At 39.2% G+C, this 19,835-nt stretch overlaps 2 protein-coding genes and 1 pseudogene across 9 annotated transcripts; 1 reads left to right on the top strand and 2 right to left on the bottom strand.

Annotated features, from left to right (window-relative positions):
• Nucleotides 1-2,499: 2,499 nt before the first annotated feature.
• Nucleotides 2,500-6,011, top strand: LOC121298848 (methionyl-tRNA formyltransferase, mitochondrial-like). Its single transcript, XM_041226096.1, has 9 exons — nucleotides 2,500-3,132; nucleotides 3,302-3,514; nucleotides 3,790-3,912; nucleotides 4,105-4,207; nucleotides 4,579-4,654; nucleotides 4,810-4,901; nucleotides 5,009-5,090; nucleotides 5,174-5,253; nucleotides 5,591-6,011. The coding sequence occupies exons 1-9, from the start codon at nucleotides 2,762-2,764 to the stop codon at nucleotides 5,774-5,776; spliced, it is 1,326 nt and encodes a 441-aa protein (XP_041082030.1). The 5' UTR covers nucleotides 2,500-2,761; the 3' UTR covers nucleotides 5,777-6,011.
• Nucleotides 6,012-6,115: 104 nt separating this feature from the next.
• LOC121298527 lies at nucleotides 6,116-8,590 on the bottom strand (annotated as a pseudogene).
• Nucleotides 8,591-9,571: 981 nt separating this feature from the next.
• On the bottom strand, nucleotides 9,572-19,642 carry LOC121299093 (protein regulator of cytokinesis 1-like). Of its 8 annotated transcripts, none has more exons than XM_041226626.1 (15): nucleotides 19,540-19,642; nucleotides 17,183-17,315; nucleotides 16,934-17,056; nucleotides 16,355-16,588; nucleotides 15,992-16,162; nucleotides 15,685-15,834; nucleotides 14,953-15,100; nucleotides 14,670-14,806; nucleotides 14,482-14,577; nucleotides 14,149-14,295; nucleotides 13,658-13,768; nucleotides 12,847-12,957; nucleotides 12,429-12,534; nucleotides 11,989-12,042; nucleotides 9,572-10,644 (listed from the first exon to the last, which is right to left on the bottom strand). In XM_041226626.1, exons 1-15 carry the CDS (start codon nucleotides 19,557-19,559, stop codon nucleotides 10,616-10,618), a joined length of 1,770 nt encoding a protein of 589 aa, XP_041082560.1. In that variant the 5' UTR covers nucleotides 19,560-19,642; the 3' UTR covers nucleotides 9,572-10,615. The 8 variants fall into 8 exon arrangements, with proteins under 8 accessions (XP_041082560.1, XP_041082559.1, XP_041082554.1 ...); XM_041226625.1 differs by having other exon boundaries at nucleotides 12,002-12,042; XM_041226620.1 differs by having other exon boundaries at nucleotides 12,002-12,042; nucleotides 12,352-12,534; nucleotides 19,540-19,641.
• Nucleotides 19,643-19,835: the final 193 nt, after the last annotated feature.

Raw genomic sequence — 19,835 nt, 5'->3', positions numbered from 1 at the left:
ATGCACTTGCTTCTGCTTGGAGCTCACAGAGGGAATCACTATTTCTTTTCATGTGCTGTATAATAAAGTCATTGAGTAGCATTGTAGAATTCACTGTCAATCAGGGAGAGACTTGACTAATCTAATATCAGGTATGTAAGTATTATTGTTTGATGCTATTCTTACACAGATCTCGGTGGGATCTCCAATTAATCAAAGGGGAGGATAGCTAGCTAGATATATTGTAATTATTAAGGAATTTAACAATTAGTATTCAGTAAATCAATCCTTTGTGGTGCCATCCTCGGGAAATAACATCAGATTTATATGCTATAACAAATAGTAAGCTATTAATCCCCCTTTGATTTAAGTTCTAGCCTGAGGGTTATATATATAAGCAAGCGTGCAATTTAGGGTATTCAGTCTGATTAACTAATAAGATTGTATTTGTACAACATGACATAACATTGGAGTAGTTAGTCAGAGCAACTTCTATATAATTAAATATAAGAGATTCTCTCAAAATCACTTAGCTGAAATCTGTAAGTTGCATGAAATTACAACAAGGACTCTTCCCTAGTTCCCCCTGAACAAAAACCAACCATTGAGCTGTGGTTCTTGAAAACACTATGCTCCATTCCTGGAATATCTGTTTCCTTATCTAAGATATTCTCCACCAGTGAGTGATGAAGTCACTTCTCAGATATCACATAGAAGACTTCTCGAAGGATCCCTTCAGTTGCAACAATTACAAAAGGATCTCTTTCATTTTCCAAAGGACAAATCAAACTGTACTGGATGCAATCAGATGAACAAAAGAAGTATCTTCATTATTTCTAGAACAGCTTTTAAAGTAATATTCATAACGGTAGATATGTGTTATCTAAATGCAAACACACATCGTTTTCAACTCTAAATCAACTCTTTTTAGGTAACCTAAATAAGCATTAATGTTGTGTAGTACTTGCGTGAAGTTTCTATTGTATAGTTGGCTTCCTCTCAGGTAAAGCAGTAAGGACTTCTTAGGCAAGAAGACTGGGTTCCTCCATGGAGCAATTTGAAGGCTGTGGTGCAACAATAACATCTTGGAAGCCATTTTGAAGACACATTATAGTGGCTAAAGCTCTTGTTTTTATATGACTTTGGAACAAAGGAGGCTAGAGGAAGTTTCTGATTGGCTGGTTCATATCAGAGTTGACCCAGCCAAGGGGTTAAGCACTGTCTCCATTGTGTCTGCAGGAATTTCAGAATGATTTTCTTCAAATCAGTGCTTCTAACTTTTTAAGGAAACAAAACTTGCCACATCACTCCTAGATTATAAGGTCTTATGTATTGCTTCCTCTAAAATGTACCTCTCTTTTGGTATAGAACATGTCATGGTTCGATTGAGGTGGATCTACAGGTAGTGTAGCATGTTTCGGTCTAGTACAAACCCCATTTCATGAAAGTTTATCACACATCTCGCCCTCCCCCAAGAAGTAAAAACAAATATTGGCTCTCAATTTAACAGATTTCAATTTTAATTACTAATCATTAAGAAATTGGGAGAAACAAATTATTAATTTAGTACATTAGTCACTTTTTTCAGCTACAATCTAAGCTAAATTGTTTTTAAAAAACTCAAAAAAACATTTGGCATACAAAACATTCTGTGGACATTAACATGGCCATGGTTATCCTGTAATGATTCCATAGAGGGGCAGTTCTACTGAAAAAAGGTCGTTCTCTTATTCTGACATTGACAACATTAAAGCCAGTTCTGATTACAGTGAATGAGGTGACACTTCGGTCAATTGCCTTGCACACCTTGTGTGTGTTGAAATATTTGCACAGTGAATGGGAAAGTGGAGGGTCTTTATAATGAATGTTGTATTTTCTATTATACAGTGTCCTGGGGGAATGCCAGAACCTGTAAAGGTTAACAACCTAAATGTTAATCGTCCTCAAACAATAAGGGCAGAGAGCAGTGATCGCTAGGCTGTGACACCTCTGCTTTGCTGGGTGCATCTTCATCAGCCTCAGTAATGACACTGTGGATCGCGCTATAGAGACAGTCCTTGTTCTTGATGCATTAGAAGGCGATTGAGTTTACTGGGACTGACGGCCGATGTGTTATCAGTTATTGCTTGCTTTATATGTATTGACAATGAACTCAATACTTAACCATATGTTAAACATACATAATATTCAATTTGAGTAAAACTTGACAAATATTGTCTGGATTGTAAATAGAATTGTATAAGGTATTGCTTGCAGTATTCTTTTTAGTTCTTTTTACAAACACAGTGGCAATACTTTTTGTTTTGATGTCACAAAACTACAAAAGTAAGCAATTCTTAACTGGTCTTATTTGTTGCAACCTTCGCTTGTTTTGTTAGTCGTAAAGTTTAGCCAATCTGACTCAGTGTCTACATGAACCAGCCCCACTGGAAATACAGGTGTGCAAGAGTAACCGGGGAACTCAGAGCAGGGGGCGCCTTCCTTCTGGGGACTCTGTTTTGCAGAGAACAGGAAATCGGGGAAGCGCAGTGACAAAGATGGCTGCGCCCTGCAGTAGAAGTAGGGTAAAGTTATGATCGCGCAAAAGTGCATTTTGGAGCAACAAATTATAAAAATCCAACAAGTGGTGCTTGTTCCTGCAAGTCGCTGCTAGCTAAATGATTTGAAATACGAGTTAAAACCAAACAAATAAGCATTCGGAATGTGGGTTAATATTAGAATGACCTGTGTGTGTTATTGCTCGAGCAGTATGGAGTGACTGATTTCACTACTAAATGTATAAATGAACATTTGGTTAACAACAAACATTTGCTTCGTTGCAATTTTATATCAGACGTGTCGTTATTTCTGGAGGGATGTGACAATGTGGAATCAGTTAAAACGCATAGGGTCACACTGTGTTATTAGCAGTGTTTGGCACCAACACGAACTCTTTAGAAACTGTGCGCGTCTGTTGCGCTGTGTTTCCAGTCGTCTACGGGAGTTACGGGCGTTTTCAAATGACTCCAAACGCACGCATGACAGTGTGGACTCCTTCGCTAGCACCAGGGATGTTAATGGAAGCGGCTTGAGGGAAAGACCTCCTTGGAGAATATTGTTCTTTGGGACAGACGAATTTGCCGTGGAGTCTTTGAAAGCGCTTACTTTGTCCAGGTAAAGCAGCCCGTGTAATTACACTGCAGAATGCGCTACAAGTTGTGTACGAAATATAAAAAAGGGCACGATCAAATAATTTTTAGAATGGGCAGTTCTTGAAAAGTGTAATGCTTCTTTTTATTCCTTATATGCCCGAGCTGACCGACAGTGTTCCCTGTTTCAACAGAGACAGCAGCCCAAAAACAGTTGTGGATACTCTTGAAGTTGTTACGTTGCCAGCCGTCAGCTCTAAAGAAGTGCCTGTGAGAAGGTTCGCAAGCCTGAATCAGCTTCCCACCCGTGACTGGCCACACGTTGGCCCATGTGAACAGTTCGATGTGGGCGTGGTGGTGTCATTTGGGTGTCTTCTACAAGAGGATCTCATCCTCAAATTTCCATAGTAAGAATTCAGCTTGCAGCTCTGAACTATGACCTAGAGGTAGTAAATGATGCAGTAATATAATATGTAGAGTACACAGAGATGTGTGGCTGCTTTACATATCCCAACGATTTAGGCATAGGAAAGCGAGGCTCTATGATGACCCTGAGAAGTTTGAGAAAGTTCTATCTGTTAGTAAGAAATCTTGAATCATAACTATTTAACTGCTGGTTCCACAAAATGACCTTTTGTAAGTTGCATTTCTTGGGTGAAGTAAATGTTTAAATTTCTTTCAGTGGCATATTGAACGTCCACCCCAGTCTTCTCCCCAGGTGGCGCGGTCCTGCTCCGGTGTTCCACACTGTTCTAAATGGAGACACTGAGACTGGGGTCACCATCATGCAGATTAGACCTAAAAGGTGCCCAGTTTTGCTAATGCTTTATTATTAGCTTGTTCAGCATTACTGTCAGTAACTGTTTGGAAGATACTAGGATAGTTAATTAAATCATTTCAGTAGCTGCAATTCTAAATAAGGATGGGCACATATACAATATTATTTTATACATATACATACATTGTTCATGTTGATTATTGTTCATATTCACTTTAGGTTTGATGTGGGTCCAATTCTAATTCAGGACAAGTGTCTGGTTCAGCCTCATTGCACAGCCCAGGAGCTTGGGGCGACTCTTGCCAAAATGGGTGCAAAAATGGTAAGTTGGGGGAACAGCTTTCTGGGATATGCTTTATTTTGATCTTCAAATATGGCTTTGTTATTTCTTGTCAGAAACTGCCTTTACATCTCAGAATCAACTTCTGCAAATTTGAATCATTCAGCTCTAAAACACACCAATATAAAGAGATGTGTGCCCCATATGAAAACCCATGGAATCACCTTCTCATTGTTTAGTTTGTTACCATCTGATGGCACTAAACTCTAACTTCTAAAGCTTTAAAATCAGCAGACAACATATAGGCAGGAGTATCACAGAAAAGTTTCTGTGCAGTTTCATATTTAGTATTTAATAATATTGTTAAGCAGTTATGCGCACTGTTTTTAATCATTCATCTATTGCTTTTACAGCTAATTTCGACTCTGGAAAATTTACCAGAAAGAATACGGAATAAAAAGGAACAGTCAAAGCAAGGGGCGACTTTTGGTAAGTTCCCCACTAGTTTGGTTGAGGATTGTTTGCACGTTGATATTTCAATGTTGTCAACCGTTCCTTTTGTCCAGGCCTGCCTGTGCAATGCATGTATCTACTGGTTCACAATTAGGATTGTGACGTCCTCTCCCTTCTCGCCCTGTTTGCAGCTCCTAAGATCAGTGTGGGTATGAGCTGGGTAAACTGGGAGGACCAAACCTGTGATCAGATTGGGCGTCTGTTCCAGGCAATCGAAACCAAGGTATGAACAGGAAATACAGATGAGCTTGTGATGAACTGAAGATGCTATTGAAGTTAACAAGTTCTGTATCCAGATGTCTTGCACTGATGTTTGTGTTTCTACAATAGATCTCATTGAGAACGCTATGGATGGGAGTCACAATAAAACTGCTGGATTTTGTAGGAAAGAATGAAATTCCAGTTGTTTCAGGTACTGTTCCACTGTAATTTTTTTTTTGTGCACAAGAGTTGTGCTCCATAAATAACCTAATACCACATTTTCTTCTTTGTCAGAATCTGAACAGCAAAGAAAACCAACACCTGGGTCCTTATTGTATCACAAGGAGTCAAACACACTACTGGTTTGCTGTAAGGTATAAAATCATAACTGATATTACTATCAGCAGCATTTACTTAATACGAATACATGTGGTTACATAGCAGATACTGCATGGTTCAGCGTTTGGTGTGTAAAATGAAGTGAGATCTTGGGTATACTCATTTGAACTAAGTGGCTCTAGGAAAATCAAAAAATATCCAGCAGTGCCTGTTAATCTATTTCTGTCTATAAAATGTGAAGAAAAGTGACTATTTTAATGATTTAAATGACAGCAGTTTTTAGATCTGCCACAGATCAATTGAATAGGGTTGCTCAGTACTGTGTTTCACTGGAGAATCTAGTACTACAGGAGTGTTTTGTTTATTTTTCAGGATGGCTGGGTGGGGTTCAAAGCAGTGAAATTGAAGAAGAGGCTTTCAGCAGCAGATTTCTACAATGGCTATCTCCACCAGTATTTTCTAAAAAAACCAGAAAGGCAGCAAAAAGAGTGTCTCTTCCAAACGTACAAACCAGAACAGAGAGACGTGAAAAAAAGAAAGCTGCACCAGCAGGTGTAAAACATGCCGCGCACCGAGAGGAGGGACCTTTTAGGAGTGTAGCGCAGGTAACTACGCAAAGAGTTAACGGCGCTGAAAATTAAATATTTTTTACAAAAACACCATGTCTGCTTGTTTGTAATACAGATATGCAAATTGGAAACACACGCATGTATTAATTATATTTATTTTTTTTATTAAATATTTAGTAGCAACAGACAAAATAAAGAACTTTACAATGTTCTTGTGATGTACAGTTACATTGTCAGCCTGTCTTTCTTGGTAACTGTGTTCTGCTGTTTCGACCAGGAAGGGAGACTCAGACACAGAAGTTGCAGTTTCAAGAGCTAATGCGCACGTTTAATAGTAAAACACGAACACTAAACAAAACACATTAACAAATAAAAAGGCACAAGGGTCAAAACAAAAGGTCTATATAAAAACTCATGGACGTGAAAACAGAACACGTACCTTCACTCTGAGCTGCAAAGCGGGCCAGTGTATGAGGGTGGACATCAAGACCTGTGCAGGGAGAACATGTGGATCAAACAGTCATTCATGTACTGGTTTTTAAGTGTTAGTTGAGTGCGTTATTTAAAACAGTACAGCATTCGAGACAGAGAATTGCATTAGGGGTACTGAGCAAGATACAGTTAAGTACGACACACACAAATGGACGGTCATACTGACATTTGCAGTACAGCATGTTGAAAAACTACTTGCTTGTACTTTGTACTTGCAAAGTAACAGTGTGTCCCCACAGCCCCGGAAAGTAACTGCAAACTGAACACTAGCTGATGGTTAGAGAGGCATACCTGGCTTCATGTACCATGTGCACTATTGCCAGCTGGGCCGTGAGGTCGTGGGAGGTGTCCATTGCTGACTGCCACAGTCCTACAAGCACAGAAGAGGAGAGTGACTTGTTTAGAAGAACAATATATGGTGAAACCTCTCTCTACATTCCTCAGAGATCCTTACATTTCACATGTTCTGGTAAAACTCATGTATACAGACACTTTGCTGATATACACAGACTGTCTTGAGACGTGTTGATGATTTGTGGGATTTGAACGACTAGCGCATCTGTTGCTTGTCAGAATAGGTGGCTTGCAGACTACTGAATCTACATACCATTGTGCCCTGGTAGTGATCCGGAGAAGATGCCTAGTTCTGTGAACCTCTTCTCCAATAACTGGTAATGCTAAACCATAAAACACAGAATCCAAATGAGACCCTGATATGAAGGTATACATATATAATTCTGTATGTATCCAAGGCTTTCCTCCAAAGCACACAGGCTAGTTGTATACATGTTTGAAAAGTGGATGTACTAAGTTCCTCCTGAAAATCCCATATAAACTCAACCAGGAACACCAACCTTGGTCTCATCTCCAGCTACCTTTACAAAGTCATCGAAAAACTCCCGAGGCAGCTGTACTCCGTTCTGTAACCTCACTGTGGCAAACCTCATAATGATGTCCCACGACAGGTCTATCGCCCACTGCTCGATGTTAGCTAGGGAATGCAGCAAGGCGATTCTACTGGCCTTTAGTAACACAAACAGGAAAGCCCCTTTCAAAAATACAGAAAAAAACTTTCCTTGCAATCACTTCAACTAAGCAACAATCACCTGCTTATACCAGCAAATAAACCCATGACATGCTTATTCAATTCTTCTCTGTAAGTGAATGACAGTGTTAAATAGACAGCAACCAATGCTCAGAGACAATGGTGACTGGGTAATCCAGGTCTCACTGTGTAAACACACGGTTGTCCTAAGTAGAACAAGTTCTATTCTGTCAGAGAGAGCATTACAAAACACAAAGAGTTTAAAACTCTTCCATTGCTACTGTTTTTGTGGCTCTCTTACCAGAGTGCCCCCTTTCCCTCGTTTGATCCTCCCTAGCTCCCGCATTGTCAGGCTCTACTCTCTGCTCGGCTGCTCCGGTGCTTCTGCGTGCCCGATTTCGGAAATCTGTCCAGAATTCCACCGCTCCTGAACCTGGTGTGTCAGCGCCACCTTGAGGATACAAAAGCAATGGCAGCTGACACACCTGAAGACTACCAGCTATTACAGACCTTGAAATACAAAACAATTCCTTAAATCTACCCAATTGTGCACTTCCATTCCAGGTCTCACTATTGCAATTTGAGCCAAATGCTTTCCCTCATGACCTGGTTTGCAGCCAGTTACATGTTCTGACCCTGCTAAAATGAAATGAATAGAAATGAGCAGTAACAAACTACCTGAAAGAATGTCAAAAGACATGTTTGCTTGAAATGTTCTTGAACGGGAATACCATTTTTTTGTTTGTTTTAAATAGTATTTTACCTGTGTAGGGTGTTGTAGGGTTCGTATCCACTGCCTGGAGTAATGATTGCGTTACCTTATCTTTGGACTCAGGTGTGCACAGGATTTTAGCTGCCCAGAAACAGAGTGTATCTTCAGAACAAACTGGAGTCTGACGTCCAGTGGAAGAGCTCCCAGTGTCCAAACAGAAGTCAAAGTGATGCCAGGGGCAGATTAATTCCAACTTCACATTGCCTACATCTTCAATATCACCAAGCTCAAGTGGACCCCCTGCACACATAAACACACATTCATTCATTAAATCAGTTTATAAGGTTAAAATTAGGTCTTTATTTAACTCCATTTAAAAAGGTAAAATATCTGTTAATTTTTACATACAAGAACTACACAACTAAGTAACATAACCCCAAGCTTTCTTAAGCACCAGAAGTTGTCTGGTTGCCATTTTGTAACACTAACATGATTTTTTTGGAAATTAAACAGATTTAATATACATCACCTTCGTGTGGACATGCAGAATCCATTGCCCAGAATCGGCCATCCTCGGTGTGCACAAGAACTACGTGTTCACCATCTTCAGAATACAGTCTGTACGGACATAGGAAAACGAACAATGTATCTGTCTGCCCTTCTCCTTGCATAAACTATCCATATCATGCCAGCCTACCTTTCTCGCAATATACCTGCATTCCATGGACAGTAAAGGGCACTAATAACATTGGAAATTCAGTAAACGTACCAAAGATATTTACGCTGGACGCCAGCTGCTAGTTTTGATATTGCTGAACGATGAAAGGCGACATGTATTATTGCTCTCTCTCTGTCCCCTTGCTGCAAACTTGTTTTATTGGTAAAATGTAATATGCTGGTTATAGTTAACCAGGATAAAATTGCATTTGTTATCAGTTTCTATCTAGAAGGTAATGGCTTTCATTACTTTTTACAGAGCAATATTGTGAAATCTTTTGACTATTTAACAGGTCAAGTTAGAAATATGGTTGGCTATATTGAAGTAATAATAACAGTACTAAAAAATATTCAACTCGGTGTTTTAGATCCCATATGAAAAAGGATTGTGCATATTAGTGATTGTATTAATGAAACACAACCGATGGATTTGTTTCAAATAGAGCACGTGGATAGGTGTAAATATGTATACTGTATATTTAAGAGAATTGGCAATGGCTAAATCTATAACTGGCCTGCCAAAATGTAATCATACTGACTTTAACCTAATAATAATGGCCACACTGTTTTTGTCGATTTCAAAGGGTATCCATGCATTCTTTTTGCGGCTATATGGAAAAATAAGCCTTTATCATACTCAGGCCAAACACTCAATTAAAATATATTTTGTAATGAAAACTGAATTATCAAAAAGGCTTTGGCAATGTCTTTTATGAAACAAACATTGACAGACAAATCGTTAATAACACCTTAAGACAGAAAAAAAAAACAAAGCAAGTACAAACAAGAAACTGATTGTATTGATTTTATAGTTAAGAATTGTACAGTTTAAATCATGCCTATATTCCACACAGCTCTAAAAACAGAAAGTAATTTACAGTATGTATTCTTACAAAACATTGGAGTTTATTTTATCAAGTTTTTTTTCTAGCATTTACATTTAATAAAAACTTTTTCCTTTAATAAACACAAATAGCAACCATTTCAATTCAAACAAGGCCTTTTTTTATTCATACTAGATCACAACAGTTTTGCATTTCTAACATAATGTTTGCTATTTACTTTGTTCAGTTTATTTCTTGAAGAGCCCATTCATTTTCAGTGTAATCCTAGAGCTACAGAACCAGAAACGTATTTACAGAGATTCTCTAGACTGCAGAGCCTTCTTGCAGAAATATGAATAGCACGCTACCAGGCAGAAATAGAAAGCTTTGTTCCTGATAGACACAGTCCTCACTACAGGAGGACACAGATGCCATAAACTATAGGTAGTGTATCCTGAAATACACATTGAAAAAGTACAGTATAACATTAGGAATAAATACAACAAGCAAAGCACTATTATACAAATGTAGTGCCAAGAAATGTGCAAAACATACATGATTATTAACTTATACTTTTAACAGTATATACATAATAAAACTAACAGGTTAAAATTACTTTAGCAAAGTACATAAATTCATCTACTATTCATTAGCTAAAACATATGAAGAAAATTAAAACTAAAGCTAGACATAACCAGTACTGGACACTGAAAATAATAAATACATAAAACAAACACAAGGTCAAACTTAACCTTGCATATCATTTTCTTAAGTGTTAATTAGAATGAACAAAAAATAGTGTTGATTATAAAAAAAAGCTTGTCGATTTTAAAACTAGGGGTTAAATATATTTTTGCTGGTTATGCTGCTGTTTGTACATTTTTCTTATAAAAGTTTACCTTCATTAAAATAAATGCACCCAAAGCCCACATTTACAAAGTACTCCAAAAGCCTGCCCTGCTATTTTCCATCTCCAAACGTTGCTGGCATCAGGTGTGATGGTTGGTAATGGTAGAGTTTAGGACTCCAGAGTTGCAGTTAGATTTGGATGCTTTTGAAAGTTCTCGCTGTTGAAACAAAATAAATTATTTGTTAGCTTTAGATCTTGACACATTTGGTTATTTCTCTGCTTTGAGACATTGTACCATTAGCTGCAGTTCTATAATTCTGCAGCAATAACCAAAACTTTTTAAGGCAGTGCAGATTTGATTTGTCCAACTAACTTTCTGCAACTAGTTTGACAAGCCAAAAAGGTTACTGAGGTGTTGTACGGTGTTATATGAAACAGAGACAGGGCCTTTTTTTTGTGTTAACTTCCAATGGCCAATATCTTTCATGTCAATTTCAAATCAGATATTGATCCTTAATTGCACCAATTGTAACCATAGACATGCTGCTTTAAGAAACACAGAATCAACAGGTACACATTTATTTTAGGAGGAAGAAAAATAAATAAGTGATCATTATTTTCTTGAATTCAAAGTTAAAGAAAGACTAGCCATTTGGTTACAAATGGTTGCTTACCATAACAATTAAATAAGAGCGTTTACTTTAGAGATTGTATGACAACTAAGGAACAGTATTTCTCTGTTCTACTTATTGATGCTTGTACACTGTGATGCAACTTATGGAACCATCCCACCAGGATATTATGCATCTCAAGGGTTCTCATCCTGAAACTAAAAACATTACTCTAAATGTGTTCTACTGGGATTAACTATAGTACTAATAGTTGAAGATTGAATTGTAAATCAGTGGTTGAACTGTGACTTAAACCCAATATTACCTCTGCAAGAGACAGTAGAGAATACTCCTTGCAAACATGCATCACTTCTATATTAAAACTGCAGCATCATTTAACAATGACGGTAGTCAGCCACCATTCCGGATGCAAATTAATTAATTTTTTTGATAGTCTAACCTTCGGTTTAAGTTCATATTACTTCTGTAGTATTTCGTAATTTGTTTTCCACAGGCAAACCATCTACCAATCCCTGGATAAAATGACTCTAGATTGTTGATATGTGGTGGTGTTCAACTTGGACATGCAAGAGGATACATAGGAGGGAAAGGGAATGAAATTAACTGCAGTTAGTAAATTAACCTAGTTGAAATCAAGCAATACAAGCAAGCAGTCAGAGCACTGAATGCATAACCCAAGATATTCAAACAAACAAACAGAAATGTACAGTCAAGTTTTCCTATTTCCTATCCTTCAGGCAAGTTTTATACAGTTGACTTTTAGTCGAATGACACTACCATCAGTTTTGGGGAAGGCAATAAAGTGGAGATTAATAAATAAAGGAATTTAAAGGTTTCACTAAAGACCTGTAACCAATAGCTAAACAGCATGCCAGTAGTAGAGAATGAAGGCTGCAGGGTACAGTAGGATTATGCAGACAAGGACTTACAGTTCATACAGACCTTGAACTGAGGGCGGTAGAGTCTGTATGGGAAAAATCCTTCTACAATGCAGAATACAAATGATACAATTTACCATTAAACCTAGTCATAAGAGATTTACAGGGGACAATGTTGCTTTCTGGGTCAAATCAAAATAATATGCATGGCACCTACTCTATGCAATTACGTTTGTAAATCCTTCACATTGAATCAAAGTGTTTCGAACGTGCAAGGTAACAGAATTAAAAGCTACATAGATTAAGGCAAGTTCTATTTCCCTTTCTCCCTCCAGGTTAGCCTGCAGTCCCTCAGCTATATCGGACTGTGTGTTGCTGAAGAGATTGGTAGATGTTTTCAGAAAAGTGAATTACCGCAAACTCAGAATAGGTGCTGGCAACAGAGTTATTGCTGAAGTTACGCTGTGGACTAGCTGTGCCCTTGAACGCACCACTCATGGCAGTTCCATTCAACTGGGACACATTCTCCTTGTTCCGGTCCAGCACCCCCATGCGGAGAGGCTTGCTGCGTCCTGGGGTTCGAATCGGCTGGACAGGCTACAAAAAAAAATAAAAATAATATATAACCATTTAAAATGATAGACAAAAAATCAATTAGATATATGATATAAATGAAATTCAAAATTATGGAGTAGGATTCCCTCTTTTGCTCCTTGTCCCTCTTTTTGCAAAGAAGTTTGAGTCAGGTATTGTTAGAAAGGGCACTACAGTCCAAAGGCAGGGATACACAGCAGGGTTTATACTTTGCAAGTCACGTTAGTCACAGAATATGCCGAGCGGCTCAGTAATACTAACAACAGAGATCCCAGTTACCATTATACTATATGTGCAAGCTATGCTGAGACTGACCTTGCTTCCCGAGAGTGGGGGACGGGACACAGGGGAGTGACAGAGAGTCCCACCGAAGGCAGAACGTACCGTGCTGTTGGGAGTGGCACTAGAGATTGAGGTGGCATTGAGCTGGGGAGAAAAAAAGCAGGAAAAGTTAGTTGCAGGTCTGCCTGAAGCCAACAGGTTAATATTTGGAGCACAAGCCAAGCCAACAGAAGGGTAGAATAACCTGACAGAGTTTAATTTTTTAATTTTTATTTTTAATTTAGTAAATCGACAATTATTTTTTATTATTTTCTCCCAATTAAAAATATCCAATCATTTAAGCTCGGCTCACCGCTAACACCCCTGTGCTGGCTCAGGAACGGCGAAGATGAACACACGCTGTCCTCCGAAGCGTGTGCCGTCAGCTGACCGCTTCTTTTCACCCTGCATACTCAACATGCAGTAGCCTCCGAGCTACACTGTAGGACATTGCAGCTCCGGGCAGCTTACAGGCAAGCCTGCAGGCACCCGGCCAGACTACAGGAGGTCGCTGGTGTGCGGTGAGCTGAGAACACCCTGGCCAATCTAACCCCCCCTCCAGGCGGTGCTCGGGAAAATTGGTAGCCGCCCCCCTGGGAGTTCCCGTCCAGTCGGCAATGGAATAGCCTGGACTTGAACCGGCGATATCCAGGCTATAGGGTGCATCCTGCACTCCACAGACAGAATTTCATTTTTATTGGAACATTGATTGTGTTTCCAGACCAGATACGTTTGAAATTCACTTGATCCTTTTCTTCTCTCAAAAGAGAGGATAAGTCAGGAGCTGTCAGAAGCACACTCTTACCTTACGCACTTTACCGGGAGTGTTTGCTCCCAGAAACCTTCGTTTGGATGGAGTTCGTGGAGCAGTGCCATACAGCATCTCCTCTTCTATCTGCTTGGTCTTTTTCATTTGCTGTAAATGGAATGAAGGAGTTAATTGCAAATTAAACTTATCTAAGCCCAATTTTATAAAGCTCCGTTCAGACAGTGTACAGATTTAGTTTATACCATTGCTAATAGGGTTCATACCATTTAGATACTAGAAAGTGGATACACAAGCCAATTAAAATACAGTCTGTCAAATAGAAATGTAAAGCAAAGATTGTGAGGCTACATGTGTAAAACTTATTTGGCGACAAGCTCATTTCTGTTGTGACCGATTAATACATGTACAATACAATAACATACTAGTTCCCCATCTACCACAGGCCAAGTGCCTTCCAATTATTTAGGCAGAATTAGTTCAATATCCAATATGCAGGTTGTACACTCTCCCCTTCTAAGGTTCCTCACCCGTGCCTGCTTTTCCCTCTCCTTCTCCAGCCGATGAAGCTCCCACTGCTCTTCCACAAACTGCAGGAACTTCTGTCCGCTCACCAGGAACTCCCGGCCCTGCTCCTGCTCCCAGTCATCGATCTGCGCCTTCAACTTCTTTTCCAGCTGCCGGCACAGCAGAAAAGGGAAATGAATTACAATATTAACTCATCACCATACCAATGTACCTGCTGCATTCCCTTTATCAGTATTCTGAGATTTCAGTCTTTTAGGGCTAGGCCCTCTACCACTTTTTATTCCAAAAAATTTCAAGCAGTTTTGAACAGCTGTACCGTACAGTAATTCACTTACTTTGGGCAAATTTTTGTGAAGATCTGCCCTCTGCTTTTCTTCCTTCAGAAGGTTCCCTCCCCTGTTTGTAAACCTTGCCGGATCTGTTGCTTTTCTCTGTAATGAGATGAAGTCAGAGAGAGAGGAGTGTTAGGGTCGGTGAGCTCACAGTGCTGGTAATGTACTTTCTCATCTTGCCACACTCTTACATCAAGCTCCAGGTATAGCGTCCAGCTCTCCTGCCATTTGTGTACCCCTTCAAAGAGCTCTCTGTGAGCCTCATAGTGCTGCTTCAGATGCAGGATCTCAGCATCATGCAGACTCAGCAGGTCCTCTGTGTAATCCTCTGTTAAAGGAAACAGACAGCAAAAAAATATACAGCACAGCTCAATCTACTTATGCAAACTATAATGTATTCATAGTAGGTAGTAGGTAATCCAGATAAAACTATATAGAATACATCTGTAGTCATTGTAAAACTTGTAAACAAACCATCATAGTAGGGTGTGAAGGCCTGCCTCTGCTCAGGGCTGTAGAAACATTTTTCCCAGTAGGCCGCCACCTCTGCTCGGATAGCTTGGATTACATTCCGAATGTTCTGTAGCTTCAACTCATGCAGACGCTCCGCCTCCTCTTGTAACTAGGCCAATCCAGAAAGGCACCAATAAGAAGAGAGTAAGAGTAACTCATGGGAAATAAGCACGTGCTTGTGTTGAGTTCATATTTTAAACCATAGATTGTGCAGTAACTAAGAAGCTGAGTGCAGCTGAACAATACATGTAGACTGCAGGCATTCAAGAAATGTATTAATTAAATTAGCAAAGTGCTCCCCCAGTGTTTTCTTCCACAGCAATATGTAAGAATCTAAAACATGTTGTATTAAAAACCATAGCACAGACCATATAAACTAAACAAGTGCGATTGAAAACTGCATTGTGAACACAAACGAAACTCGGTCCTGAAAAAAAGGAAAAGGACCGCGAAAAAAACCTTAGCTTGCATCCAAAAAAAACTCAGTCCCTTTGCTACATTGTTTCAAACGAAATGAACCAGACTGAGTCAGTTTGAAACGGCATGTTTGAATGCAGCCTAATAGAACTAAATATTTTAGTATTGGTCTAAAGTAACCCTATTATATTCTCTATGTGTTGACAAAGTCCACATACCGCACGTATATATTTTAGGACAAAATTAATGTCAAAAGTGTTTTTAAATTTCACTTACAGCCTGAATATTACTTGGTCTGGACCCAACCATGTGAACAGAGAAGGCGTCCCTCTCCTCCTGTGGAACCTGCAGTCTCTCCCATAGCTCCACGATCCTGTCACGGTAAGATGCGCAAAGGACTGCATTCTGGGACTTGCGCACCTCCAGCTAAAAGTAAGAAACAAAGTTTGAGCCAGCTTTTGGGAAGAGCTTCATAGCAGAACCTAATTAAAGTAAATTACACCAGGTCCAATTTAAATAATAAAAATATGTGACAATTTCCCAGTATAAAGATATGCATCATTTGAAATATTTCACCACCTACCTGATTCAGGAGCTGATTCAGCATAGCGATATTCTCTGTGGACAGACAGAAAGCCTCCTCCTCCTCACACACCACATCTCTCTCGAAACTTGTATCTGGTGAGTGGTCTAGCTCCTCCATGCACAAAATAATCTGCCTTTTGATGCCCACAAACTCTCTTCTTCTTCGCTCCTAAAAAACAAGCAGCAGAGTTAGAAACAATCTGCAATGTAAAGAACTCCCTATATTCACAGAGAAACAGAGCTCCAGGAACAAGCTTATGAAAGAAAAATACATTCATTTGTGCCTTAGCCATCACTTATAATAGCCTGTTCATAACACAAAACTGCACTTGCATAGTCTCAGATTGGGATATAGTCTTACCTTTTCTGCACAGAGACTTGCAATGTGGTGGCGGAATTGGTTCAGTTCCTCCAGGCTGGGGACAGCATCACTGTCAATGCAGTAAGGCTCGGTGCAGAGAATGTCACAAAGGTCCTGGTCTTGCTCTTTCAAGGTCTTCAGATCATGCATCCTCTCCTTCTTCTGTTTCATCATTACCTCCAGTCGTGTGCGGATGTCCTTCTCAAGCTGAAGGACTGTGTTTCCCTCCTCTTCCTGCCAATGCAACAAGACTCTTTAGAACTGATCAGGCAGACAATGCAGCCAGGGACCCAACCAGCTCAACATAACGGATTCTGCTGCAGACTTCCATTCACAGCACATTTAGTACAACACAATGTAACAGTGTTGCTTCCTTTCCACCACTAGGGAGAGCTTTAAAAAGTCAGACTTTGGATCCCAATGTTTATCTTGGTGAGAAAACTTTTCCTGTTGCTTACATCACCAAAACCGCAGGAAAGGACATTAATAGTCTGGGTTCTAGCCACTCTTAGAAACCTTGTTAGTTTCTAAATAGTTTTAATTAGATAACCAAGTAGAACATGTGTCAACCCCCCTCACCTCAAACGGAGGCAGGCGAAGCTCTATGCACAGAGTGTCTAGTTCCTTGCGGCACAAAGCAATGCTATTCAGCAGCCTCTCCCTGAGGCTCTCCTCCTCAGATATCATCATATCCAGCAGACCCTAAGGGGATACATCATCATTGCTTCAACATAAGCACTTTTTACACATTTGTCTTGACGATATTTATTTTTTCTCAAAGAATTGTACTTGTTAGCATTGGCTGGTTAAAATATTTTCAGTACTCACTTTAATGTGTTTCTTTACCACATCCGTTCTCTGCAGTCGTTGGTCCTCTGGGATCCCAATCTCCTCCCAGATATCCTTTAGGCGGGACAGGGCTTTGTTTAAACATGCCACAGACTCTGCAGCCAACACCTCACTGGCAAGGCAAAGGGATACACAGTTCATTATCTGAAGAACAGGTTCAACTTACATCTGCAGAGCTAAACGTTTGATACAGTGCTGATGGAGCAAGGACAAGTTACAGTGATTTACAATGTGTGGAGGCAGAGGAATCTACAGTTGGATTGTATAAAAATGCAATTTTAGGACAAAGCTAGTTGCATTACCTCAGCTCAGGAAATGGGCAGTCTGCCCTTTCAAACTTTGACAGCATCTGTGACACCTTTTTATCAGGTAAACTACTGCACTGACTGGTTCCAAGTTACTTCAATGTATTGGAATGTTAATCACTTTGCAACGGTTTTGTACTCAAGGCTCTCCTCTACTGAATGTGTTTTAGACACACCCAGTCATTAGTCGGCCCTTTGATTTAAACAGAAGAAAATTGAAGAAAAAAAACATTTCTTACAAGACTTGTTATGAAATGAGCAAATCAGAATCCTATGTAATTTAGGTAAATACAGTAAGACTCAATCATCAAAAAATCCTCTAATAATAATAATAATAATAATAACACGTGTAACAATTTTATTTTTTTTGTTCCTGGGTAGTAAGTGTTATTTCCTAATTGCTTATGCATCAAAAGTATAGAAAATGGCTATTAGTCCCAACAAACTTTGTTTTTGTGACCAGGACAGTGATATTTCAAAATATCACTATTTCCAATGGGAAAACGGGCAAATGTGTGTCTTTTCGTTCACATAAAGTCAGAAAAAAACAACATATGAATCCAAATTAACATGTATTTATACTAAAGTAATACAAAAGTGACTACAAAAGATTTAGAAGTGAGTAGTTTTTCGAGATTTACGTTTATACTGTAAATACAGTATAATTGTAAATCTCGAAAAACTGCTCACTTCTAAATACAGTATAATCGTAAATCTCGAAAAACTACTCACTTCTAAACCTTTTGTAGTCACTTTTGTATTACTTTAAATGCCAGTTCTATTCAGTCACTGGAACCTTTTCAGTTTCTAAACTAATTTAAGTATAAACTCAGTTTAAGAGGAGTCCTTGAAGTTATGAAAGAGAATGCATGGTACAAAATGTTTGTACCCTGGCAGTACTGTGCAAGTTCTTGGTAAATGGACACTTGGATCTCTGCAGAGTACTGGTTGACGTGCACCATTTCTTGCAACGGGGCTCAAACTAGCAAACAAACCAATAAGCCATGACTCCATTTTGCTCGCTGTACTGTCCATGTACGAGCGAAACAGGTGTACACTAACTTTTCAATGATCTTGATTAATCTTTCCATATAATTATATCGTACGTATTAAAAATAAAATAAACTGTTGGAAAACTATCGTTTACAAAAAAAACAATGGTCACTTTATGCCTTCACCCGGGTGCTAGAAACTCAGGTTCAAGAGGTTCAGGGTTGACTGTGTAAATATTTTATTCTGAAACAACTATACTGCTTTACTACACCTGCAGTGCTGAAGTGGGAGAATAAACACAATATATCGTGTTTATTGTCTCTCTTTCGAAACTCACGGTTTCCAATCCCCAGCCCCCAATCAATTGTATCACAAATAAGCGAAACCACAATCTATTAACGATAATACAACAGCAAAACGTCTCGTCTTCCCACGCTTGTTTAGATCGGGTTCGTTGCTCAGGGTTAAGGCAAATAATAAACACAATATAGAAAAGCATGGCATTCTACATGTGGCTATTTGAGGCCTCTTCTGGTATAATATATACTATATTATACTTTGTGGTTATATACCAGTTTTACGTGGCATTATGTGATGTAATGAGGCTATTTCCATTCCAGTCTTCAGCGACATATAAACGTTTAAATTATTTAAAGTTCGCATCCTCACCTTTTCCTCATGTTAACCGTACCCGGACTCCGATACGCTGGTAAAATCCAGACGAATAATAGGCTTTATTATGTTTGTTATTTTTTATTTTTCTCTTCCACTCCCAGCTCGCAGTGGCAGTTTTGTCTCATTTAATTCAAATTTCCCGACTAACTGTACCTTACTCCTATTGGTTTCGAGAACGGGACGTCATGGAAACCATAGCAACTAAACAATTTTGTTTTTCCACCCTTCAGGCGCCTGCGCCTTGTGTCCAGACGAGGTCGTGCTGTATACGATGAAGTCGCCATGCCAAAGTAAAGGCTGCTTCTGCAGATTTTAAAAGCACACGTTGCTGATTTAACATTAAAATAATCACGCAGTACTCACCGTGACCTCGTAACACACATTCATGATGCATTTCATATTTTGTAACAGCTGTTCTGAACAAAATAATCCTTGCCAAAGTAAGTTTGACTGTTTTCACTGTAGCACAAACTTATGTGGCGACTCAGCCGGCAATGTTTTGTATTTACACTGGAAGATATTATTAGAGCTGTTGCGTTTTCTCAGTAACTCGGTCTCGATGTCCCAATGCAGGTGACAGGTGACAGTATGGGGCTTTCCCAAGGAAAAAAAAAAAATGTTACATAACATTAGTAACACTTAACCTTAGACCTTTATAA

The sequence above is a fragment of the Polyodon spathula genome, chromosome 24 (assembly GCF_017654505.1).
Source record: "Polyodon spathula isolate WHYD16114869_AA chromosome 24, ASM1765450v1, whole genome shotgun sequence".
Taxonomy (NCBI): domain Eukaryota; kingdom Metazoa; phylum Chordata; class Actinopteri; order Acipenseriformes; family Polyodontidae; genus Polyodon; species Polyodon spathula.
The sequence above is the reverse complement of the archived record's forward strand: the minus strand, read 5'-3'. Positions and strand labels throughout refer to the sequence as shown.